Source organism: Grus americana, chromosome 1 (assembly GCF_028858705.1).
Source record: "Grus americana isolate bGruAme1 chromosome 1, bGruAme1.mat, whole genome shotgun sequence".
In the NCBI taxonomy this organism is placed as follows: Eukaryota; Metazoa; Chordata; class Aves; order Gruiformes; family Gruidae; genus Grus; species Grus americana.
This window is the reverse complement of record NC_072852.1, coordinates 218,939,740-218,964,318: the sequence shown is the minus strand read 5'-3', so window position 1 is coordinate 218,964,318 and position 24,579 is coordinate 218,939,740. Positions and strand designations below refer to the sequence as shown.

At 60.5% G+C, this 24,579-nt stretch overlaps 2 protein-coding genes across 6 annotated transcripts; one reads left to right on the top strand and one right to left on the bottom strand.

Moving 5' to 3' along the window:
* Positions 1 to 1,349: 1,349 nt before the first annotated feature.
* On the bottom strand, positions 1,350 to 18,255 carry RNF121 (ring finger protein 121). 3 transcript variants are annotated; one of them, XM_054845055.1, is made up of 9 exons: positions 18,169 to 18,255; positions 12,058 to 12,095; positions 10,890 to 11,031; positions 9,565 to 9,719; positions 8,979 to 9,086; positions 8,290 to 8,410; positions 5,232 to 5,365; positions 3,358 to 3,459; positions 1,350 to 2,925 (listed from the first exon to the last, which is right to left on the bottom strand). In XM_054845055.1, exons 1-9 carry the CDS (start codon positions 18,223 to 18,225, stop codon positions 2,805 to 2,807), a joined length of 978 nt encoding a protein of 325 aa, XP_054701030.1. In that variant the 5' UTR covers positions 18,226 to 18,255; the 3' UTR covers positions 1,350 to 2,804. The 3 variants fall into 3 exon arrangements, 2 of the variants coding, with proteins under 2 accessions (XP_054701030.1, XP_054701044.1); XM_054845069.1 differs by having other exon boundaries at positions 2,852 to 2,939; positions 3,361 to 3,459; positions 18,169 to 18,247; XR_008579610.1 differs by lacking the exon at positions 1,350 to 2,925 and having other exon boundaries at positions 5,044 to 5,365; positions 18,169 to 18,247.
* Positions 18,256 to 18,664: 409 nt separating this feature from the next.
* Positions 18,665 to 24,404, top strand: XNDC1N (XRCC1 N-terminal domain containing 1, N-terminal like). 3 transcript variants are annotated; one of them, XM_054813133.1, is made up of 10 exons: positions 18,665 to 18,811; positions 19,310 to 19,414; positions 19,729 to 19,867; positions 19,957 to 20,112; positions 21,441 to 21,604; positions 21,810 to 21,886; positions 22,047 to 22,249; positions 22,700 to 22,784; positions 23,020 to 23,159; positions 23,791 to 24,404. In XM_054813133.1, exons 2-10 carry the CDS (start codon positions 19,370 to 19,372, stop codon positions 24,012 to 24,014), a joined length of 1,233 nt encoding a protein of 410 aa, XP_054669108.1. In that variant the 5' UTR covers positions 18,665 to 18,811; positions 19,310 to 19,369; the 3' UTR covers positions 24,015 to 24,404. The 3 variants fall into 3 exon arrangements, with proteins under 3 accessions (XP_054669108.1, XP_054669109.1, XP_054669110.1); XM_054813134.1 differs by having other exon boundaries at positions 18,672 to 18,821; XM_054813135.1 differs by having other exon boundaries at positions 18,706 to 18,821; positions 21,444 to 21,604.
* The last annotated feature ends 175 nt before the right edge of the window (positions 24,405 to 24,579 follow it).

Below are 24,579 nucleotides of genomic sequence, written 5' to 3'. Positions count from 1 at the left end.
TTCCCCGAGCCCCCCGGGACGTGCCCGCTGCCCCCCGGGACGGCACCCCGTGTCTCCCTGCGCCCCCCGCGCTACGTGCCACGTCCCGACGTCCCCCCGGGCTGCGCCCCACAGCTCGGTGAGACCACGTCCCTCCCTCCTTTGCCCCACGCCCCCCCCCGCCCCGTGTCCCCCCGCCGCTCCATGACCAGCCTCGCTGCACCCCGTGTGTGTTCCCCCGTACCCCTGCAGCCGTGGGCACCCCAGGGACACAGGAGCCCAGCCAGGCACCCCGTGTCTGTCACGGGTGGTGTCACAGGGCCAGTCCCCGGGGCTGGTGGCACACTGGTGAGCCGGGGGCTTCGGGGACAGTGAGGGGGACTCTGGGGCAGGGTCTGGGCAGAGCTGCGCAGGGGAAGAGGGAGGTGGGTGAAGCCCCCCCCGGGGACTGAGCCCCCATGCTGGGTGGGGGGAGCCCTGGGTGCTGGGTGCCCCAGGGTGTCCCGGCTTGGGCAGGACCGTGGCTGAGCACCAGCCCCCCAGCTCCAGGGGGTGACGGAGAGAATCCCCCAGCAACCCACCCAGGGCTTCACTTCAGCACTCGACTGTGGGGGAGCCAGCACTGGGCCAGCCCCAGAGGCCTGGCGAGGAGCCCAAGGAGGACCCCGGACCAGGACCCAGCCCCTCTCCCCCTTCCTCCGGCAAAGCCCCCCCGGAGCCAGCTCACAGCAGCGGGGGCCCAGCAGGAGCAGCAGACACAAGGGTTTCAGCAACCCACCGAGATCAGGCTGCACGACAGGGGAAGCCCCTGGGCCTCCTTCCCCAGCACGGCAGAGGCAGGGAGCCAGCACGGGCACGGGCACGGCCGGGGCAGGAGCAGGAGCAGCCGCCCGAGCCCTCGTGCCCTGGCAGCTCCTGCGGCGCAGGCACAGGACCAACACACCGTGTGCAAAAAAGCCCCTAAAATCCCGGCAAGTTTCCCAGCAGTTGTTATTGACACTTCCCAGAAGGGTAGGACGGCGCCTGGGAGGGGGGTTATCTCAGAGACATCTCCAAGCCTGCCAAATGCAACACCTCCCCTTCCTCCCGCCAGGATGGGGACAGCAGCTGCACCCTCCCCGCAGTGCCTGCAGGCACCGTGGCCAGGGTGTGACAGTGAGGGGCCAGAGGCAGCCACTGCAGGAGGACATCCCCACTCCCCACAAAAACCCAACCCAGGTGAGCTCAGGGAATCACGAGGTGAAATACGCAGGCGCTTTGTCCCCAGCCACATGCAGCATCATCCCCCCAGGGAGCACGAAGGCGGGAGAAGGAACCGTGGCATCACGCCAGGGCAGAGAAGACAATCAAGAAAAACCCTGGGCCATGTGTCTGTTTCCAGGACTCTATTTCTGTGTTTGGCACAACATCATGATGTGGTTTCACCCGAAAGAAAACCAAAAGGACTCGGCGGGCCACGTGGCGCAGCCACGCCAGGTCTCCCCTGGGTGACGCAGCCCATGCTGCACCCGCAGACGACCCGTCGCTGCCACCACTTCCCCAATCCCCCACGCGAAGCGGCGTAGCCCCTCGCACCAGGAGCGGGGTGACACCTCGCATCCCCCTGCCAGACCCCAACGCCCTCAGGGGACACGGCTCGAGCCCCCATGCCACTAGGAAGGCCAACTCCCTGCCACCCCCAAAACACCCCGGTGTCCCCGTGAGCGCCAGCTGGCCCTGGGGTCAGGGACCTCACCCCCGCACGCTGCTGTCACGGGCTGTACCCCTCCACTGCCAAAAAACGAGCTCAAGGCCCCTTGCGCAAGAGGGACGGACGCACAGCTCAATGCGCTGGCACAGCAAGGAGGAGCGGAGCGATGCCGGGGTGGGGAAACACCGGCATCAGCCCAGCCCAGCCCGCGCCTTTCGCTCCATCCCTTTTATCACAGTGCCAAAAAGAGCAATGCCCAGCGAGGCATCCCGCGAGCCCCGGGGCAATCCCCTCTCGGGCTGCTCCTGACATACCATCACGGAAAGGGGCACAGGGAGAGAAACGGCACAGCACCGCTCCGTGCCCTGGCTGGCCCCTGAGCCGCAGTGGCTGGGTGCCACTGCCGGCCCCTGGGGAGGAAGATAGAAAAGATGGGAGCGTACAAAAGGGTTACGCGAGGCAGGGCGCAGGCAGAGCCCACCGTCACAGCAAAGGAGAGCGGCTCGGTTCCTCCCCACGCACCCACGGCACCAGGGAGGGGACCTGGCAGCCAAGAGTCCGGCCTGCGGCACTCAGTGCCGGGGCAGCCGAGCATCCCCCCGTCCCCTCTTCCAGGGCGCGGGGCTCCAGCCCCCCCAGGCAGCCTCTCCTCCGCAGCCCCACGCAGGGGAGGGGCCCAGCCCTGACCCTGCTTCCCCGTGTCCCATCCTCGCTGCCGGCAGGGCTGCTCCGGGGAGCCAGCGTCGGAGGCGGCAAAGCCTCGGCCCCCTCCCTGTTGCCTCCCCCCGCAGAGCAGCAGGAGAGGACAGCACCCCGCCAAAAGCTCAGCACTCCGGGGCCGTGCCAAGGGCTGGAGAGGGGCTGGGGGGGAAACGGGACAAGCGTCTCTTTTCATCTGCAATACAAAGTTTTAAATATGCTCATTAAAATAATTGCTTTAAAAAAAGCCTCCCCAGCCCTAGCGGGAGGGGCCCCAGGGCAGAGTCCTCTCTCAGCCCCCGATGCCGCCACGGGTCCTCGGGGGCGGCCGAGGTCCTGAGAGGTGACGGAGAAAAGCTGGCGTCCCCAGCCGGCTGCTGTCCCCTGCCCTGGGCACGCATCCTCTCGTGGCTCCACGGCTCCCCACCGCCTGCCCTTACTCCAGCCCCAGGATGTAGTTGATGCCCTGCACCAGTCCGATGATCACCGGCTGCCAGGCCACCAGGTAGCGCAGCCAGTCCAGCAGCTGCCCGTACATGACGTGAGGCCTCTCCCAGCTGGACAGGAAGGAGTTAAAGAGCCACGGGGAGAAGGGCAAGAGGAGCGCGGCCCACGCGGGAGCCACCCAAAGCTGCCACACGGCAGGAGCTGGGGATGGAGGGGGACACGGAGCGGTGGGTGCCCAGGGAGGGACAGCTCCGGACAGGCTCACCTCAGCTGCGCCTCGGCAAGGAGGGGCTGGGGTGCAGCCAAGTGTCCCGCAGGATGCGGCCTCCCAGCTCCCCTGGCGTACCCACCACGATGTGCCCAGCTCAGGGACAGATTTTACGGGTCTCTGCCACTGCTGACAGCTGGCAGCGACCTGCCCGGGGTGCCAGGCAAGGCCAAAGGAGCAGCCAGCAGCTCCCGGGCACAGCCAAGCCCCTCGTGTGCTCTACACCCACTGCTCCCCTTTGCAAGGTGCTGGGTCCCACAAGGAGAAAGGATACGGGTTACTGAACATCCTCTTGAGATCCACCTTCTCTTTGCAGTACGGACACGTCTGCTTCTTCCCGACAATGCACCAGCCACGGATGCAGAACTCGTGAAACCTGGGGAGTGACATGTTAAGGGGAACTGCCTCGGGCTGGAGGAGGGGGAACATGACCATGGAGGAAACCATCAAGCTTAAAAGTCACACAGTGGTGTAGGGGACAGGAAACATCCATGGCGTGCACAGACGGCTGCGTCGCACAACCGCAGCCCCTTCCTAGACGGTGTGGCGCCTTCCAGGCACAGAGGAAGGGGCTCATGGGACGGTGGGACAGGGCGTCATTGCGAGGGCTATGGCCAACACGCTGGGCACCGCTGAGACACAAACCCTTCACCAACGGTAGCCCGGCACGCGCTGACACCGGGAACGGGTTAGACCGACACGGGCAGAGGCTGTGGGGACGTGTCCAGCTGTGAAATGCCGGGGCTTCAGCACCAGGAAGGTTTGTACAGCCCAGGAAAGCTCTGCAAACTTGACAGCGTGTGTTACGCAAGGCTCCTGCAAAGGCTTCTCGGGGATTAACCACATATTTAAGGAATTTCCCCCAGGGTGTGACTTCCAGCAGACAGGTAAGGAGGATTTCCCCAAACCAAGCACAGCCCTGAGAAGTCACAGGGAAACATGAGGTGGCTGCAGCCGGGGCCCCAGCACAGCTCTGAGGTAAGGCGAGGCCGTTTGCTGTGACGAGGACTCTGCCACGCAGGAGGGTGTCACAGAGCAAACAGAAACTCCCCCAGGTAATGTCTCTGCTGCTCCCACCAAGGGTTAGTACTGGAGAACGGCAGCAGGAGCCCTCAGCCCTGGAGCAGAGGGCTGCCTCAGTGCCAGCAGCCAACAATCCGGGGCTGCCAGCCAGCCTCACCCCCGGACCACCATGAGCACCGACTCCGACAGCCACAAACCCCTCTGACAAACCCCTCTGGGACACACAGGCCCAGGCCCCACACGGGGTCGGTTGCTGGGGTCAGGCCAGCATAAACCTCCCCAAACAGTTTATAGCGCTTAAATTTAGTCAACAAATTTTACCAGCGTGACCTTTGCTCAGGCCCAGTTTGGAAACCACCTCGCAGCCAGTAATGCAAGCGGTGCCAGAGGACATCCCATCTCCACCACTGAGTCACTGCCAGAAAACCCCCTGATCCATCCCCAGCTGGGGCTGAGCGATAACCAGGACTTCCACTTTCAAAACTGCCTATGCATCAATCAGCTGACAGGGAGGGCGCCAGAAACCCTGCATGCAGCCAGAGTCTTCCTTTTGGGGAAGGAGGAAGCTACGGGAACCCGTGGCACTAGACCGGGGGACTGCTTTCTGATTCCCCCCGGCTCTTCCCTTCAAGTGTTCTCAGCCAGAACCCACAGCACTGGCTCTCTGCCGAGGGGCCGGCATGACACAGGCAGCCCAGCTCGGCTGGACCAGGGACGCTTCAGGCCCGTACCTGACACCGCCGGAGCCAGCACGGCATCAAACGCCGGGCAGACAGGTTCCAGCAGATTTGGCAAAGGCAGCTGGAAAGCGAGGTGCAGCTCCACGGCAGCACTGCCAGAGCCAGGGGAGCTGGGGAGGGGAAGGAAGAGGGAACAACCACTTGTAATGCATGCGGAGGTGGGGAGGAAGTGATTTCAGGGATACGTGGGACTTCACCTCTTTCCATGCCAAGTCAGCTATGACACAGGCAGGGATCACATGCAAAAATCAGCAGAACTGCCCCAGTCCCAGGACAGGCGTTTCTTCACCCAGGCAGGGGGGAAGCCGTAGGGCAGGAGCTCTCTGTTGCCAGTCCCGGCAGGGAGCCAGCGAGGCGAGGAGCTGGCACCCGAGGAGAAGGATACACGTGGTTGCAGGAGAGGCGGTAGGTGTTCTCGATGATCCCCTCCTCGTTGACGTCCACAAAGATCTGCTGGCCGCAGACAGCGCAGACGCTGTCAGAGAGGTGCTTGGTGGGCATCCCCGAGGCGCTGTAGAACTGAGCGAGGCAGAGCAGAGGGAGAGCGGTGACAGCGGGAGGGCACACGTCCCATGCCCGCGTCGGCACAGCTAAGCTTTAAGGAGGGCTGGGGTCAGGAGTCCAGCCTCAGCCTTTTGAACTTAAAAACCTCGTTACACGTCCGGCTGTGGGAAACAACTACAACAGGACAGGGAGCCGCTCAGTGACGTGGTGGCCCATCGCAGCCCAGCCCCTCTGCCAGCACCAGAGGCCCCCTCCCCATGCCAGGGATCACCCCCCTTCGCTCCCTGGCTGCCGGGCGAGATGTTGGCTGCCTGCCTGCCGAGCAGCGAGGGCAGAGGCTGGGGGCGAGAGCAGGACAAGCTGGAAGTCACAGCTTTGACCCAAGATGACAGCCTTGGGCTGGCAGTCAAATACAGCCCAAGCCTCAAGTCCCACAGGTCCCTGAAGCTCAGACGGCTGAAGAGCAAAGCGCAGAGCAGCCACCCCCCACCATTTCCAAGCCTGTTGGCTCAGCAGCGGCCTGAGGCAGCACGCAGCTCTGGCCCCACACGCTCCAGGGACAGCCACGAGCCCCAGGTCACTCGTGCTGTGTCCCAGCTCCCACGGCCAGGCGGGGAGACATAGAATCACAGAATATCTCAAGTTGGAAGGGACCCATAAGGATCATGGAGTCCAACTCCCTGCTCCTCACAGGCCTAGCTAAAACTAACCCATACGACTAAGAGCATCATCCAGATGCTCCTTGAACTCTGTCAGGCATGGTGCCGTGACCACTTCCCCGGGGACCCTGTTCCAGGGACCGACCACCAGATTCAGTGAAGAACCTTTTCGTAATGTCCAACCTGAACTTTCCCTGACGCAGCTTCCTTCCGTTTTCTCGTGTCTTATCACTGGTCACCAGAGAGAGATCAGCAACTTCTCCTCTGCTGCCCCCGAGGAAGTAGACTGCGATGAGGGCACTGAATGAGCCAAGTGACCTCGGCCACTCCTCACAAGTCTTGCCCTCAAGAATTTCACCACTTGCTCGCCCTCCTCTGGACACACTCCAATAGTTCAATGTCCTTCGTATATTGAGGCGTCCAAAACCACACACGGCACTGGAGGTGGGACCGCACCAGAGTGGTGTGGAGTGGGGCGATCGCCTCCCTCGACCAGCTGGTGATGCTCTGCTTGATGCCCCCAGGCCACGGCTGGCCCTTTGGCTGCCAGAGCACACTGCTGACTCCTATTCAACGTGCCACCAACCCAAAACCCCAGATCTCTTTCCACAGGGCTGCTCTCCAGCCTCTCCTCCCCCAATTTGTACGTATAACCAGGATTACCCCGTCCCAGGTGGAGAATCAGAGAATCATAGAATCATCCCAGACAGGTTTGGGTGGGAAGGGACCTCCCAGCCCCTCCAGTGCCACCCCTGCCATGGGCAGGGACACCCTCCACTAGCCCAGCTTGCCCAAAGCCCCATCCAACCTGGCCTTCAACACTGCCAGGGAGCCAGGGGCAGCCACAGCTTCTCGGGGCAACCTGTGCCAGGGCCTCAGCACCCTCACAGGGAAGGATTTCTGCCTCACATCCCATCTCCATCTCCCCTCCTGCAGCTTCAGGCCATTCCCCTTGGCCTGTCACTCCCTGCCCTTGTCACCAGTCCCTCTCCAGCTTTCCTGGAGCCCCTGCAGGGACTGGAAGGGGCTCTAAGGTCTCCCCGCAGCCTTCTCTTCTCCAGGCTGAACCACCCCAACTCTCTCAGCCTGAGGTCTCCAGAGCAGAGGTGCTCCAGCCCTCGCAGCATCTCCGTGGCCTCCTCTGGACTCGCTCCAACAGCTCCATGTCCTCCTTATGTTCAGGGCCCCAGAGTTGGGGAATCCAGGACTTGCTCTTGTTAAATTCCGTATGGTTGGTGACTGCCCAGCTCTCTAGTCTGCCTAGATCTCTCTGTAAAGCCTCTCTACCCTCGAGGGAGTCTGCAGCTCCTCCTAGTATCATCAGCAAAACCTGCCTCAGACCTGGCACGGCTTCACTCTGAGCATCTGACGGAGCCCTTGGGCTGCAGTGCCGGCTGGTGGCAGCACCCTCCCGGCAGCCCTGCAGCCAGGCCAGACCCTCAGAGAGCGCCTGGACTGCTGCGGGCCTGTCCTGGGTGCCCACTGCCTACATGGGGGGGACCCGAGCTCTGCCAAGGCGTCCCAGTGTGAGTGGAAGGTGGCTGGCCAGGGGCTGGGGCTCCCCAGTTCTGCCAGGCAGCACCTCTAAGGAGCAGCAGCAGAAAGCTCAGAGAGGAGGAGGAAACACAAAGTCCAAGACACTAGAGAGCTGCTGCAAAGAAGCAACACAACCTACTCCACCGCTGTCCTAGATCACGTATTTTTTTTAGTGGAGTGAGCAGTTTTTTTGGTACCAGGTGAGCGGGCCACAGATTTTAGGCCACCACTGCAGGCATGCAGGAACCTGCCCTCTGTCCGCAGGGACGGGACAAGCTGCAGTGGGTACGAGGAGTAGAAGGAATCCCATGGTGGGACTCCTTCCCTGGTGGCTGCAGGTCACGAATTAATGCACCTGCGGTGTGGTCTCAGAAACAGGAGTGCTCTTTGGCAGCGGAGATTTTAAAAGCCCAGGAAGAGAAATAATTGTCAGGAGTTCAGAGGGGCTGAACAGATCCTTCCACTCCTCATTTCTTGTGCTTCTGGGGATGAGAGGACACCCGCAGAGGCTTTGCTCTTAAGGAAGCCCCTCTGTTATGCCAGAAACCTCCCAGCCCAGACACCGTGGTAGTGGGCACAGAGAGAACACAGGGAGAAGGCAGCAGCCTCGGGGAGCCCTTCCTCAAGGCAGGGGTTTGATGCACTTTCCCATTTGGGGGAGGCAAAAGCTCCTGCTGCCACTGACACGCTTCAGCCCCGCCATGACAGGGCAGGACTCTCGCCTGGGGGACGGTGTTAACTCACCCCGATCGTCGAGGCCATGTAATCCGCGCACATCTCGGCAAAGTCCCGCTCCAGCACCCCATAGTAAAGACCGTAGAAGAGGAGGGAGATGCCAAAGTCCATTGCATCTTCTGGTTTGATTCTACAAAAGACATCAAGAGGGGTTTCTCTGGGGGGCTGCAGAGGTGCAAAGCCAGCATGCTGACACAGCCCAGCCCCTGGAATGAGCCACCGCAGTAATCTCCCCAACTCTCTCATGCACCAGATCAGCTCCCAGTAAGCCTCCAGTTAACACTTCCACATCTCTGCAGGCAGTTGCCAGGTCTGCTCATCCTCCAGAGAAGGAATCAACCTCTCTAAACAGGCAGATGCTTGGACTCGTTTCCTCTGCTACCACACTGGGCTGGCTGCTTGTTGCAGGCATCTCTTTATCAGGGTAGCAAAGAAAACCCCACTGCTGCCCCACAGAGCTGGAGGAGATGCCGACACAGCTGAGCTGGAAGAAGGGCTTCTCCAGCAACCTTGACCAGTTCAGGTCCCAGCATCTCACCCGCAATCCTCCTCACACGGAGAGGACACCCCAAAAGTCTCTTTGGCCCCATTAATCAGATTGCCAAGACAACTGTATTTCCAGAGTCATAGCCAAGGCCTTATTCCACACGGTGCGTTACATCCCCTTCCCAGGAGAGGGACCCGAAAGATTCACTCACCTGAATAATAAGTTAAGACCAAAAAGTGTAAACATCACAGCCATGTACCCTACAATTCCAGTGGCGTAGCTGATCTTGTATATTAGTAGAAACCATTTGTAAACCAGCCTGTAAAGAATTAAAACAAGAATTTAACCACTTCATTTTTCCAGAATGAAACTGCACCAAGCACCCGAAGAGTTTTACTTTTCAAACTTGGATGGTGGTGTTGGCAGACAGTTCACCCACCCACCCAGGCAACAGAGCTTTAAATTTCTAATTCAAGCTACAGATCCGCCACTGCCACGGGCTGCTCATGGTCTTGACTTTCAAACTAGAGACCTCAGGATCTCCAAAGGCGTAAGCAAGCATGCTTCATGCCAGGAATGTCCTTGGTGATGCCACCAGCCCGGTACCACGTGCATCGGGCTGGCTGCCAGCAGCTGGGTAGCGCTTCACACCAATGGACACTGGCAGCGCGTGCAGAGGTTGCACGTCCCCAGGGCGCAGAGTTTAAGACAATGATCTGTGGCAGCGAAACTGGAAAGAGCTCCTTGTAACGGTTACCCCAGGGCTGAGGAGTTTTCCCAGGAACACGTGTACTAACCTGGGCGTTGTCTGTACCAGAGGTTTTCGAGTTGCCCTGAAGGTGACGAAAGCTGTGACCGCTGAGAAGAGCACCCAGATTACCAGGAACCGCCACCAGTACAGCTTGATTGTGAAATACAGAGGCACTACCCACATCTGGAAGAGGGTCACCATCTGCAGGAACAGAAGAAAGGCATTTTGAGCTGGTTCTCTGCTCATCAGACATCAGAAACACCCTGCCAGTCCTGGCAGCCGTTCTCCCGCCTGCAACAAAGGGCCCTGCATAGCACCAGGAAACTCGGAAGATTTGGTCTGTGGCACCCAGCACCCAGAGAACAGGCTCAGAGCCTGACTGAGGGAGTCAGAGGCAGCAGCCAGGTGATCTTTGGTAGCAAAGGACTAGAGCTGGAGGGAGAACGCAGAGGAAACGTCTCCAGAGGAAGGTACAGGAGATGATTCACCTAACTAGTTTTTGTAAGAAGTCTATATAAACCATCGTGGTCCCGACCCCTGCAACCATAGACACCTCAGGCAAGTGGAACAGGGTGCCCCGAGAAGCTGTGGCTGCCCCTGGCTCCCTGGCAGTGTTGAAGGCCAGGTTGGATGGGGCTTTGGGCAAGCTGGGCTAGTGGAGGGTGTCCCTGCCCATGGCAGGGGTGGCACTGGATGGGCTGGGAGGTCTCTTCCCACCCAAACCAGTCTGGGATTCTATCAAACAGGGAGACAGGCACAGCAGAAGGTTTCAGACTTGCCTCTGCCCTACAGCCTGTTCCCAAAAGGGATCTACAGCCACGCAGCTGGGCTCCCGTGGTGCTGCTGGAGGCGAACAGGCAAACAGGTTCAGTTTAAAGGTCATAGAGGATTACAGGTATTGCCTGGAAACATTAATTACGATGAGGAAGTCAGAGTGAGGTTGGTTCAGGCAAAATAACAGTCCCTGACAAGCCAGTGGGATCAACATCAGGTCTGCTCAGCAGAGCCCAGCGGTGCTGCAGGAACCGCCAAACCCAGGGTCCCGGCAGCAAGAAGCCCCCATCACTTCTGCGGAAGCGCCCACAAAACTTGGCTTCCCTTTGCGTTGCCCTCAGGACAAGTCCTGAGCTCTGCTTGTCCCATCACCTGGTGTCAAAGCACTACGTAAAACTGAGTTATTGGCATCACTTATAACAGAAACTCGAGGCCTCCAGGCACATCCATCCTCATCCCCAGGTAGAATCCCACACGCTGCTGGGAAGACAAGGGTATCTCGACACCAGACAAGAGGAGAAAAACAGGAACATACTTCTCATCAGCTAAAGGACGACATCACTCAGCACTGCATCCAGGCACATGGGAGACACTTACGTTGTAGGAGCGAGGGTGCCTCTGTTTCCACTGAACCAACAGGAGCTGTGCCACCACAAGCGTGGCGATAAGGATGAGGACCATTTCGGCATGCATAGCCTCGTGACCACGGTGCTTGGCATGCATCCGTGCGTGCTCCACCCTGCAACAACGGGGAAAAGGCGGCTGAAGAGCGTGCGGGCACAGACCGCATGCTAACAGCACGACGGGGCTGGCAAACACCTCAGCACAGGGGAGCCACGAAAACCAGACCGAGACACACCACGAAGGAGCATCATGGAGATGGATGCTGTGTCACAATCCGGAGGAGAAAGGACAAAAGGCTTCTCTGAGACCAGCTCGGTTTTCAAGTGTGGAAGCCCAGACTGCCATCCAGCCCATCCTGGCGTGAACGAGGCAGAGATAACTCACGCTGACGTACTTGAACTAACGATCGTGGAGTGCATGTTTCACGTAACTCACCCAGCACTTCAGCGGTGCAACAGCATCAGCTGAGCGGCTGTTTGGCACCATGAGTGTGCACAAACCCTCAGCCCCTTTTCAGAGCCACCAGCACCATTCCCCCCCTCACCCAGCACAGGAAAGGCTGGATGGGCAGGGGGAACACTGTCTAAAGCCAGAAAAACCCACAAGCCCCAGCAAACCGCTTCTCTCTGCCCTGGGCAGCCCCCTTTGCATCCTGGAACAAGTGACTTCCTGACTGATGCTCTGCAGACATCTGGGGCTTCTTTGCAGCTTGTGCTGTTTGACCAAGAACCAAGGCAGAATTAAGACCCGGAACATCGTTACAGCTCCATCTTAAGCTGGTAAGACAGTTCAAGTTAGGGGGGGGGGAAATCCAAACGCAACAAATATGCCAAATTCTCTGATTTTAAGTCATCCTCTATAAATTAATACTGAGAGAAGACCAGTCTTAGCATGCTTTTCAACAAGTGGCTGGCTGAAATTGGTTTGGCTAGGGGAAAAGGAGGGATATCTAGTAAGTAGTTTAAAAGAAAAAACATTAATATTGCCTTTGAAGACAGTTCCTCCTTCCCCCTAACAACTAACGCTGCGCAGGGAAGGCCGACCCTGTCCTCTCCTGCCATGAACGTGGGCTGTGCTGCAGGTCAGGAGCAGGAGCTTGCTCAAGCTGTAAGCGTTGGTTCACCTTACAACATGGACTCACCTCCATCTCTCCTCTGGGGACAAGTGTGAAAGATCAACCTAGGGGGAAAAAAGAAAAATAAAACACCAAAGAAATCAGCCACTCTCAGATTTTACTGCAGCCAAGGCTCTGCCCACCACCCCACACTGTGTGTACCAGAGGAATTGGTTTAAGTCCCACGTTCACAACCCAAACGCACGTCTCTGGCACAGAGGAGCGATCCCAGCGCACATCAGAAACGGGACAGAGAAGGGAGGCCAAAATCCCACCAGTGTGCAGGACAGGGGATGGCATCTGCACACTGGTAACAAACCATCGCCAAAAAAGTTTTCAGAGAGAATCACGGAAAAAGAAAAATTTAGGACTTGCTTTGCTGACACAGCTGGAAGTTTCTCCCAAGCATTACAGGTAGCAAAGTTTTTGCCTGACAGGAGCAACCAAGAGCGATGGGAGTTGCTGTTATTAGTGACAAGAGATAATGGGTTGGCGTAATCTGTGCTTAACGCAAGCTGAAACTGCCAGGCTGGACGCAGGGCGTTAATGACACCCTCTGTGTGACAGGTTTAGGGGACAGAGGGAACTGGAGCAAGTGATTTAAAAGCCCCCCTCTGCAGAACTGCGACTCTGTGCTAAACCTTCTCAGCTTGCAAGCGAGCAGCACTCAAACCTCACCCAGAGGCTGAGTCTCACAGAAGCTCCCGTTTCCCGCAGTGAGATTCAGTGTGAATACTCTCACCACGAGGCATCCAGACTGGGGAGGCATGGGGGGACGTTGCATTTCAGCTTCCTCTTGGAGCTTTATACCTTCACAGAAGAGCTGAAGTGTCCCCCAGCACCAGTCAGGTCCCTGCACGGGCTCCCTGGCCGGGCAGCACTTGTCCCAGCGCCAGCACAAACCCTGGCACACGGCGCTGGGGATGCAGCTAACGAAATCCCGCAGCTCTGACTTCATGTCGCCTCTCCTCGATGACACACAAACCCAAGTAAAACCTACAGTGGCTCACCAGGGGCTGGGCATATAAACACACGGTTTACAAAGCCCCATCTGGCTGGAGACCCTCCAGCGTAGCCGAGGGGCCGGGGACCACACTTACCCCAGCTGCCGGCTCTCCTCCCGGCACAGCCGCAGCCGAGTGCCCGGCTGGCTGGCCCCGAATGACCCACGCCAGATGCTTACCAGCAAGCAGGCGTGGAGCCGTAAGAAGAGAGATGGAAAAGAAGTCACAGCAAGGACACTGTTATCGCGCTTTCCTGCGCACACCGCAGATATGTACACAGGAACAGGCTCCACCTCACCCCAGCCTCCGATCAGCGGGTACGGAGCCGTGGGCTCGGTTTCAACCTTTACCCCAGGGCTCTCTGGGAACGGCACGGCAGCCAGCCTCGCCTGCCCTCGCTCACGGCGCCGTGTCACCACTGCTGGCACACACAGCAGATCCCTCGGGGCTGTTCCCCAAACAGGCATCTTGCAGCCAGCACCTCCGATTGCACCCGGGCTTGGCCGAGGACACGCGCAGTCGTCTCGTTTCCTCCACGGCGCCTAATTATACACCAGGGTGAGGAGGCAGGGAGACACACGTGTGGCAGCAATCTGTCTGCATGCTGTTACACATCTGCTGTGCTTCACCCTAGAGCAACGCCTGTGAGAGATTCAGTCCCCGAGGCCTTCAAGAAGCACTTCGGTACTTAGACAGACACAAAACATAGACTTAAGAAAATCCCTGTTCAAGCTCCCTGGCTCGTGTAGGAAACTACGTGTAGGTGGTGACGATCTGACACCAGCTCCAAGAAGCACGCTCATATCGGCCAAACTCCGCAAGCTCTTCTGTTCCTAAAGCATCCACGTCCAGATGAATCAGTTCAGTCACTGCTTTCCCTTCAAAAAGTCAGCTGTACAATTTGTAGTTAGAACAACTGCTCTGATAAACAGTAGAAAAGAAATTTTAAAAGTGTTTCAAGTCACTGCAAGCAGGAGAAGCTGAGAAACCTCAAGGGCTTGTTGGCCCAGCTCAGCTCCGGCCTAGGTCAATCCCCCTGCAAGCTCTGGGAAGTCACCCGGGGGCTCCTGCTGCCACCCCCCCAGGAGATCCCTGCTCCCCCCAGGCTCTCCCCCAGCCCTCGCTGGGTGGGGACATTTTACAAGACACCTTCAAAACACATCTTCACCCCCCCCCAATACAACGGCTTCTGGTCACTCCTCTGTGCTGCGCCAGCAGTCGCTCCATCCATGCTGATCTGTCCCACGCTTAGGGAACTCTTCTCAGCCTCCTTCCTTCAGCATCTTCCCAAATCTACAAATTCTTCCAGCAAACGAGCTAAAGCCTTCTCAGCCTCAAACCCTGAGGAAATCCCACTGGCGTTTCACAGAGAAGAGGGCTTCCTACCTGTCCTCCAGAGCCATCAGCAACCGCCACAGAAGCTATCCTCACAGATGCAAGAATCCGCAGCACCGGACACAATTTTCCCTCAATTACAGGGACTGAGCTTCACCAGATTCCCCAGAGCTTAAAGCTCCTGAAATAACTTTATTAAGGGAGAGGGGGACGGGACATGACAGACGGACATTCAGGCAGAGACAGGAGCGATCTGATGACTGTCTGACACGACTTGGCAGAGCAGCCACCCCTTCCACTTAACCCCTTCTTGATCTGCATGCTCTCTTACCACAGAAATCTAGTGTTGGTTCTAAAAATGAACAGCCATGGTGAATCCAAGTGTGAGAAGCACCGGCTCCTGCCATTAAGTGTTTGCTGTATTTCTAGTTTGGGTTTGTCTCATTTTAACAGCCAATTTTTGGGTCCCTTTCTATCCCCGTCAGCTAGGCTGAAGAGCCTCTGCTCTTAAATCTCCCTTCACCCGAGCAGAGGGGTTAGACAAGAACCACAAGGATGACTGAGGTACCTGAAGATACGCTCTACTGAGCCTCGAGCACCGACACACTCTGCTGCAGCCTCCTCTGACTGGTGATACCAGCGCAGGATCCGCCGCGTGCGACCAACTAGAGCTCTTAGAACAACTTCATTTAAAAAAATAAGGAATTAAGAACAATACATTCTGCCCTCTGTCTCCTCTGTAACTTGGGAGCCACTCAAAAATCCCAACCCCCTCTGAGTGATGACTGGGAGAAATCTATGACTGAAGTCTAATTCTCTCCTCAGACACGGTACCGTGGCCTTTGGAAGAAAGTCACGCCACTCCCCGGTTTTCGGCAGGGCTAATGCCCCAAAGCCACCACAAACCTGTGATCCCCATCACCAGGATGGTCGAGAGAATTACCTCCCTCTAGGAAAACGCAATGGCTGCGGTTACCTAGAATACAAAACCCGTAACTGCCTGTTTCTCGCAGTCCAGAAGCAGGGGGGACAGGAGGATCTCCAGGCACACGTACCAACCGCCCTGCTGCGAGCCGGTTGTAATCTCCTTACACTCTAAATCTGTGAAGGAGGTAAGGAGAATGTCTTGAGGATGGAGAATAAGCAGCTGCTGATTTCAGTTCCAAGCCACAGATCAGCCTACAGCTCGTGTTGAGCGGCTCTGCAGTATTTTGGCCATCACAAACAACAGCAGCCAGCATCTGCTACGCGCAGCACCGGGCAGGGGCACAAGAGCTGAGGATCTGATCTCACCTTTCCCACAACCCCAACCTCAGTATTTGTTTCACGTCACCCACTAGGAACAACCTGAAATAACTGGAAACCTCAAGAGCGCTGAGAGTCCGGCCGTTCACCCAAGGCAGATTTTGAACAGGCAGGCAGAGCCAAAGCCACGCGACACTCAGCATTTACCCCACGTGGGTGCACCAAGTGAAACGTTAAACCGCTTTCAGATCCCCGCGGTGCGCCAGCCCCACCGTTAGTGGTTCGATAGCGATGTGCGCAGCCCAGAGAGCTGCCGAGTTCTCAGGATAACATAAGCTATGGATTTTGTCCGACGGATGCGGATTTAGCAGAATCGGCAACACAGGGATAAGCGCAGCCCTGCGTGCACCTCCTTATCAGCTGCCTCCCTGCGACGCCCTCTCAGCCAGCCCCAAAAGCTGTTTTCTGCTGGGCTGAAAAACAGGAATTTAATATCTGAGCGTCAGAGACATCAGATCTTCCACACTTCTACAGGGAAGAAGTTTCCCAACTGCTGCTGGCACTGAACTAAGGCATTCACGAGTGCAATAGTTTACCGTCTGCTTACTAGCGTGCTGTAAGTCTTGCTTATCAGGACGGAAAAGATTCACAGGAGGACACCAGGCTCGCTTGTTCAGAGAGGGGCTCGGACAGCCTGGTTCCAGTGTGCACACGTACACCTTGGTGTTCCTCAAAGCCTGGCTGGAAAAACACCTCTCTGGCATAAAAAGCCACCTGTGAATATCTTAAAATATAACAAGCAGCAACTCAGGAGCAACCAATTCGTGGCTTAAGACATTTGGTCACTGGATTTCAGGTTGAATCCTCCTGTCACCCCACTGTACCCGCTCTTCGGCAGCAACACACGGCGCAGGGAGGATGCACAAGCTCTTACTGCGCTTCAGGCAGACGGTCTCACCTCGCTCACACAGCTCAGCCATACACAAGGGAAGCTCCACAACCTGACCCTGCCAGTGAACTTCCCAAATACGACCTTCAGCACCTGAGAATTTTTAAGCCAAACTACCAACTCTTGAGAAAAAGCTCTGAAACCTCCCCACTGACACCGGGTGACCATCTCGTCCCCCCTGTGCCGCTGCTCCCACGGCACAGGCAGCGCTGTCGGCTGCGCACACGGAACCACTCTACAAGCGGAAGGAAAGCTCATGAGCATGAAGTGCAGGTGACTGCAAAGAGCTGCGGCAAAGCCCAGGACAGCAGTGCCGTTACAGCGCTGCAGTACGGTGGCACACACGCTGTGGCAGACGCACAGTTGTGTGGAAGCAGGCGAGCCCTGGCTCCCAATTCCAGCTTTCCAAACAGATTATTTTTTTTTTTCCAGCTTTGTAATTTTTCACCTCTGGGAACACTTGAATGCCAGCATGGGAACAGCGGGAACTTTGATTAAAGACCTCTACCTCACATGGCTTCAATTCCCCAAGAGCAATAAGGGCTACTAATTTTCTCAGCGTGGAAGTTCACTTGGCACAGCACCAAGGTGACAGGCAGAAGTTGCTGCCGGGAGGGAACGTCACTGCTGCTGCTGGCGTCCGAGGGCACCCCGAGCAGCCCCATGTGCTCCTGTATCCTCTGAAACACAAATCCCACCCTGGTCCCGCGTAGCTTTTCCAGCAGCGACTTTTACAGTCAGGGAACGAATTAACAGCAGAAAAGCTTTGCAGGCGCCGAAGGGCCCAACTGGTGTTTCCAGGGCCCCTCCTCAGCTGGGCCAGCCTTGGGGACCCTGCTTGGAAACAGGCGCTTTGGCCACCTCAGGGATGCAAAGTCCTCCAGCGCAACTTGTCCCTGAGCACCTCAGCGCGCAGTTACCCCCGCGGCCCAAACCACCGTTTCCTCACACAGCTCAAGGGCTGTTCCTGAACATCCCCTCCACCACTGCCCTCCTGGCCTGTGCTCCCCACAGCCTCCTCTGGCCACGTCCGGGCAATTTCTCCATCCACGCCCAGCCCCTGACCCCCGGCCCAGGCCCCCCACCCCCGTAGCCCCACTCTCATCACCCTCACCCTGCCCCAGTGCCTCCGAGCCCCACGGGGACCCCCCAGCCCCCCCAAGGCGCCCTCTCCCAAGGCCCTGCAGACCCCCTGCAGCTCACCAGGAAGAGCCCAAAGGCCCCCTAACCCAGCCCCCCCCACGTCCCCCTGCCCCAGGGACCCCCAGAGCCCCCCAGCCCTAACGCTCCCCACACCCGCTTGCCCCAAAGCCCTGCAAGCTCCCAGTGCCCCGGAACCACCCCCCTGCCCCAGGGACCCCCCAGCAGCCTCAGAGCCCCTCAGTGCACACCCCCCACCCCGGCCCCCTCCTCCCCTCCCCCCGTCCCAGCGCCCCCCAGGCCCCGAGCCCCCCACACCGCCCGTGGCAGGGCCCTGTCCCCGAGCCAGAGCCCCCAAACGTCCCTGCGGCAACCCCCACCCCACAGCCCCGCTTCCCCTCCCCCGGGCCCCCGTCCCGCACCACCCCCGGAGCCCCCGGCCCCGCGGCCCCGGCCCCTCGCTACCTCCTCCACATCGCGCTCGACGGGGCCTCCAACCTCCACTTCCAGCACCGCCGCCATCTTGCCCCCCCCTTCCCCAACAGCCAACTCCTTCCGCCACCGTCCGCCAATCACCGGCCACGCCACCGCACCTCCGGCCAACCGCTGGGCGCGGCGCTGCCCCGATGGCCAATCAAAAGAGAGAAGGGGGTGGGACAGCCGCCAGAGGCGCCGCTTCAGGCAGAAGGAAGGGGAGAACTGTCACAGCCAGGGATCATCTGCCATTTCCAGTCCCGGAACGGGACGCACAGTCCCGCCGACGAGCTCGGTCATACTGGCCGCCTCGCGCCGCGGAGTCACCGATGTCAACGCTGCAGGGCCGCCGCCTCCCCCCCCCCCGCCCCTTTCCGCTCTTCCCTCACGCTTTTTCCAAGGGAGCGCACATGTCAGACGGTCTCTTAGCGCCCTCTGCGCGGGGCGGTGACGCGGCGCTGCCGGAGGACTACGTGTCCCGTCAGGCACCGCGGCTGAGCCCGGGCCTGGGCCTGAGCCTGAGCCTGAGCCTGGGCCTGAGCCTGGGGCCTGGGGCCTGGGCCTGAGCCTGGGACCGGGACCGGGACCGGGACCGGGACCGGGACCGGGGGGCTGAGGCGAGGAGGGAGCAGCGGTGAGGAGCGGTGAGCGGGCCGCGGGGTCGAGGGTCAGGGGTGACGCGGTTTGGGCGGGAGATTCAGGCGGCGGCTGTGGGATCGGTGCGGGACGGGCTGGATCCGGGGGTGGGGCTGGAGGGGCTGAGGGGAGCTGTGGGGAAGGGCGGGGGGCACTGGGGTGGGTGGCCCGGGGCGTGGAATCGGGGCGGGGGGTGAGTTAGGGGGCGGGGGGGCTGTGGGGTTACTGCTGTGCCAAAACAGGGGTGGGGGGCACAGGGGCGGCGGGATGGGGCTGGGGGGCTCTGGGGTGACTGACTGGGGCTGCTGAGGGGTTATGGGATGGGGCTGGGGGGCTGCCCCCGTGCCCCCCGCTTCGCACCGTTTGAAGGTGGGGTGAGCTGTGCCACGGCAAGCGGGGGGGTGGGGGGCAGAGGCTTGGCTGGAGCTGGAGCGCTGGCTCTTCCCTGCCGGGAGATGCTGGGTCCCGTCACAGACCTGCCTTCTCTCCCCGCCAGGCGCTGGAGGGATCCGAAAGGAACCTCGGTCCCAGCAGAGTTGTCTCCAGGAGATCCCGGATGGCTCCGGTTAAAATCAGCTACGTCGTGTCCTTCTCTTCGCAGGTCTCTGGGACGTTTCCTCGAGGGGGCTGGGTGGGAGGTTTGCAGAGCCCAGGTTTCCCTCCCGAGCTGCTGGGGGGTGACGAGGTGCAGCACTGCAGCTCTTTTTGTTAGGCACCGGCTGAAGAGCACCAATTAGTGCTGAAGGGCACGAGTTATGCGTGATTCTTCCTCTCTTGAAAAGCAGAGTGCTATGTCTCTGGGTTGCCAGGGAGTCTCCAGCTTTTCCCCCACACCTGGAGCGAGGCAGAGACAAAAAGGAAGACAGCCAGGGACAGAGCTGGCATGTGATGTGGCATCTCTGCCATCATGTGCAGGACCCCAAGTACCCGGTGGAGAACTTGCTGTGTGAGGACAGCCTTCGTCCCTGGCTCGGCTGCCCCCAGGACCGCAGCAGGCAGCTGAGAGTGGAGCTGCAGCTGGAGAGAGCCAGTCCCATCGGCTACGTGGACGTCGGTACGTGTCCCCTCCGCCAGCTCAGGCAGGGCTGTGCCCTGGACGGGGTCGGCAGCCCTGATCCTCACGTCCTTCCCGCCTTAACACAGGCAACTGCGGCTGCGCCTTTCTCCAGATCGAGGTGGGACGTTCCTCATGGCCGCTTGACCGGCCCTACCTCACCCTGGTGCCCAGCGTCGCCCTGATGACGCCGGCTGACTCGAAGCTGGACCAGAACCGCTGCGGGGTCCGGATGTTTAAGGAAGGTAAAGATCGCCTGATCTGGAGGGAAGGAGGCCCAGAGCAGAGCAGAGAGGCTGGGGGGCTGCTTGGAGGGGCTGGCGGTGGGATGGGGCTGGCTGGGGAGGGTGGGAGGGGTGGGGAGACCAGGGAATGACAAGTAGTGCTGGAGACCAGGGATCACAGAATCATAGAAATGTTCTGGTTGGAAAAGACCTTTAAGATCACCAAGTCCAACCGTCAACCCAGCACTGCCAAGGCCACCACTAAACCATGTCCCCAAGCACCACATCTACACGGCTTTTAAATCCCTCCAGGGATGGGGACTCCACCACTGCCCTGGGCAGCCTGGTCCAGTGACTGACAGCCCTTGCGGTGAAGAAATATTTCCTGATCTCCAACCTAAACCTCCCCTGGCACCACTTGAGGCCATTCCCTCTTGTCCTATCGCTTGTTCCTTGGGAGAAGAGACCGACCCCCACCTGGCTACAGCCTCCTTTCAGGGAGTTGTAGAGAGCCATCAGGTCTCCCCTCAGCCTCCTCTTCTCCAGGCTCAACACCCCCAGTTCCCTCAGCCGCTCCTCATCAGACTTGTGCTCCAGACCCTTCCCCACTCCGTTGCCCTTCTCTGGACACGCTCCAGCACCTCAATGTCCTTCTTGGAGTGAGGGGCCCAAAACTGAACCCAGCACTCGAGGTGCGGCCTCACCAGGGCCCAGTACAGGGGGACGATCGCTGCCCTGGTCCTGCTGGCCACACCATTGCTGATCCAAGCCAGGATGCTGTTGGCCGCCTTGGCCACCCGGGCACACTGCCGGCTCCAGCCACTCTGCCCCAAGCCTGTAGCGGTGCCTGGGGTTGTTGTGCCCCAAGGGCAGGACCCGGCACTGAGCCGTGCTGAACCTCACACAGTTGCCTCGGCCCATGGATCCAGGCTGTCCAGATCCCTCTGTAGAGCCTTCCTGCCCTCCCGCAGATCAACGCTCCCGCCCAACTTGGTGTCACCTGCAAACTTAACAAGGGTGCCCTCGATCCCCTCGTCTAGATCATTGATAAAGAGGTTAAAGAGAACTGGCCCAGTGCTGAGCCCTGGGGAACACCACTTGTGACCGGCCGCCAGCTGGGTGTCACTCCTCTCACCACAATCGTGGCCGTCCTGCTCTCTGTGCAGCCTCAGGAGGGTCCTGCCAGCTCTGCTCCCCTGGCCTCTCCCGTCCCCCTAATCCTCCATTTGTCACCGTGTCCCGGTCCTGGAGGGGGAACAGTGGCACAGGGTGACGAGTAGTGGTGGGAGCGGCACCGGGGTGGCGGTCCCCGGTGTGTCCCCTCCACCCCAACTGCTGCCCCCCTGCAGCAGACTTCCTGGCGCCGGCAGTGGGGCAGAAGTGGGACCGGCTGCGGCTCACCTGCAGCCAGCCCTTCAGCAAGCACAGCCAGTTCGGCCTGTCCTTCATCCGCGTGCGCACGCCGCTGGACCCCGAGCCTCCCCCGCCGCCCCCACCCTCGCAGCAAGGCCTGGTAGGTGCCTCTCGTGCCTCTGTGTGCTCCTCACCGCAGGAACCCACCGGGACGTAGCGGGGATGGGGCTTCTCCTCCACTCCAGCTGCTTGTGCCCCATGGAGAGAGGGGGAGGGCGCTGGCCAGGCTGACCTGGGGGCTCTGCCCGGGGTGGGGGGCACGGAATGCCCGTCTCGATTCCCTGGGGTGTTCCCTTGTCCCGCAGGAGGATGCAGAGCCCACGGACGGCCCCTGGCGCTCCAGCCCTGCCTTTTGCCAGACTTTCTTTCCAGAACCACCTTCGTAAGTAGCCTGCTCTGGTCCGCCTCCGTCCTCTCCCTGCGCAGCCAGGCCTGGAGCCACCTCAGGGTGTTGCCCCTAAGCCCCACGGCGCTGGGAGCCCCGGCTGCTGCCAGCCCCCCTGCCCTCACCTCCCCGTGGGGCTGACGATCTCTGTCTGCAGGAGCTCGAGGGAAGAAGAGCAGCTGAAGAGCCGCCTGCAGCAGCTGGAACCGGGCGCCTGGAGCCCAGCCCACCTCAGCCGCCCAGCGCAGATGGTGCTGTCGGCGGCGCGGAGCCGGGCGCTGAGGCCCAGAACCAGCACAGGCATGCCGGGGAGTGACCCAGAGCTGCCGGCCGAGGGCCAGGGAGGCTCTGCGGTGCCAGGTGAGCTGGAGCTGCCCGTGGCTGGCACAGGGCATATTGCAGTGCAGAGACTCTTCATGTAGTTGGTATGCACCCCCGAAACCCCCAAAGGGATCTTGTCCTGCTGAGGGCTCTGCCCATGGCTGGAGAGATCCCACCTGAGGCGAATCCACGGCTGCCGGGTGCTCCCCATGCCGGGAGGGATCCCGATTCCCCTGCCCAGCTGGCAGCAGGCCGTGCCCTGGCCAGGGTGGCCTTTCTCAGGACACGTCATCCTCCTCGCTGGCGTGAGAGCAGCGTGCTGGTAAATCCCACGGCTCACGCAGGAGCTGCCTGTGCACCGTTCACTGCCCGCAGCTGGGGGAGGCGTCACTGCTTTGTGTCACGCGGGTGTTTTCCTACCCACGAATGCGGCTGTTCAGTTCTCACCGGGGTGGAGGGCAGGATTACCGCTCGTCCGCTGCTCCCCAGGGTCTGCGCAGGATGTCCCCGCAGCGCCCGTGAGAGCCCACCAGCAGGCAGACAGCAGGCAGGGAGCTCCCCGCCCTGCGCGCAGGTAATCCCTCGGGTCACCGTGTTTCTCCTGCCCTCAGCCCGTGATCTCTCTGCTCCACGTCCTTCCCAGCCCGCTCCTTGCCTGCGCCCACGGGGCAGCCGGCGCGGCTCCCCTCTCCTTTCTGGTGTGGGGCCGGATCCGGTGCCTGGCTGGGGCAGTCGGTCGCTCCTTTGGGTGGGCAGGGCGCAGCACAGCACGCCCTGAGCTTATGGCCCCTCTTGCAACACCTCTGCAGGTCTCTGCCAGCCGCCTCCAGGCGGGCCAGGGCCGGAGGAAGAGCCAGAGCCCGTAGCCACCGAGAGAGACGGGCCAGGAGGGGGGACAGCAGAGGGGACAGCCGACATGAGGGGACCGGCGTCTGCCCCATCTGCTCAGGTAGGTGCTTGGCCAGGGTGTCCTCTGGCCTCCCTGTAACCACAGTCTGCACGGCTGAGCTGAGCAGGGAGCGGGACGCGCTTCTGGGGCAGGGCACAGTGTGTCTGTCCGTCTGTCCAGCCACCCACCGATCGGCTGAGTCCCCTGAGCTCAGCGCGCTCCCTGCCCGGGCTGGGGGGTGAAGTGGTGCTGGGGAGGATACGGGGGGGGTCAGTGCAGGGCTCTGTCCCCAGGCGCCGGGGTGAGCTGCCCTGCGGGGAGCCACTGAGGTGGAGCTGAGCCGCAGGAGAGCAGCTGAGGAGCTGCCCCAGCATTGGGGTGGGCTCAAACTGGGGGCGGTTGGGTTTGAAGGGCTCTGAGGGGTGAGGGGACGCTGGCAGATGGGGACAGCAGTGGCTGCCACTGGCTCTGCTGTCCCCGCTTGTGCACTGAACCTCAGCTTTTTGAGGAGAAGTAGCGGCAGCTCCGTAGCTGGGTGCCCCAGCACCAGCCCTGTGACACACAGAGGGATGTCACCGCGTGTCATGGGGTGCCAGTCTGCCACGGGAACCTTCGGGGAGGGTGTGAGCCCAAACCCCACACCCAAACACCTGAGAGCCTGGGACAACTGTGTCACCTCCCCTTTCCGCAGGCCGCTTCAGCCTGGATCTCCTCCCCACACATGCCTCCCGCTGCGGGGAGGAAGACCCCGATGCAGCCTGGCCTTCCTCCCTGCTGGCATTGTCGTCTCCTGACGCCTGGGTGTCCTGCCCCATCTGCGGGCTGCCCTTCGGTGCGGCGGAGGTGGAGCGGCACGCCAGCACCTGCGGGGAGCAGGCAGGGACGTCGGGCACCCCGTCCCCCCGCACGGGGTAGGGCTGTGAGGACAGCGAGGGGGGACAAACCCCCCCTGTCACGGCGCAGGGGCTGAAGCTGCATCGCTGCGGCTGTTGGTGACGCCGGACCAGAGCCCTGCCTGCCCCGTGGGGCGAGCTGCTGCCTGCGCTGGCAGAGCCGCGCTGCTGGACCTGGATGTGCCGCGGCAAGGCGCGGGGCAGGGATGAGCCCACGCAGGAGCGCCGGCCACGCTGGCAGAGGCGCAGTGGCCCCGGTAAATTCGTGGCAAGGCTGGTGTGGGGAGGGAGACGCCACTTCCATCCCCAAGGCCAGGCCTGGGGCAGCACGGGGGTGACCTTGGGGTGTGGGGAAACGCTGTAATGGTGGGAGTTGCTGCTGGAGAATAAATTAAAGGAGAGAAAGAGGAAAGAGAGAGAAAAACCCTGCGCCACAGCGAGTCCCTGGGTGCGTGTCCTGCCTTGGGGCACCCTGCGCAGCAGGTGGGGACAGCCGGGGTGACGAGGAGGAGGAGGGGGGTCACGCTTTTCCTCCCCTCAGGCCCCGCTCGGGGTCCCTGGTGCCAGGCTGGCCCCGCAGCCGGCGG

What these genes read in the sequence shown, in the direction of transcription:
- RNF121 (XM_054845055.1), bottom strand. Translation starts at nt 18,225, where the DNA reads ATGGCGGCGGTGCTGGAAGTGGAGGTTGGAGGCCCCGTCGAGCGCGAT. An exon ending in TCCCCAGAGGAGAGATGGAG is followed by an intron (nt 11,032 to 12,057) that starts GTGAGTCCATGT and finishes CCGTTGTTGCAG; the next exon opens with GGTGGAGCACGCACGGATGC. An exon ending in CGCCTCTCCTGCAACCACGT is followed by an intron (nt 3,460 to 5,231) that starts GTATCCTTCTCC and finishes GTCACTCCCCAG; the next exon opens with GTTTCACGAGTTCTGCATCC.
- XNDC1N (XM_054813133.1), top strand. Translation starts at nt 19,370, where the DNA reads ATGGCTCCGGTTAAAATCAGCTACGTCGTGTCCTTCTCTTCGCAG. An exon ending in CACCCTCGCAGCAAGGCCTG is followed by an intron (nt 21,605 to 21,809) that starts GTAGGTGCCTCT and finishes CTTGTCCCGCAG; the next exon opens with GAGGATGCAGAGCCCACGGA. An exon ending in GGGAGGCTCTGCGGTGCCAG is followed by an intron (nt 22,250 to 22,699) that starts GTGAGCTGGAGC and finishes GCTGCTCCCCAG; the next exon opens with GGTCTGCGCAGGATGTCCCC.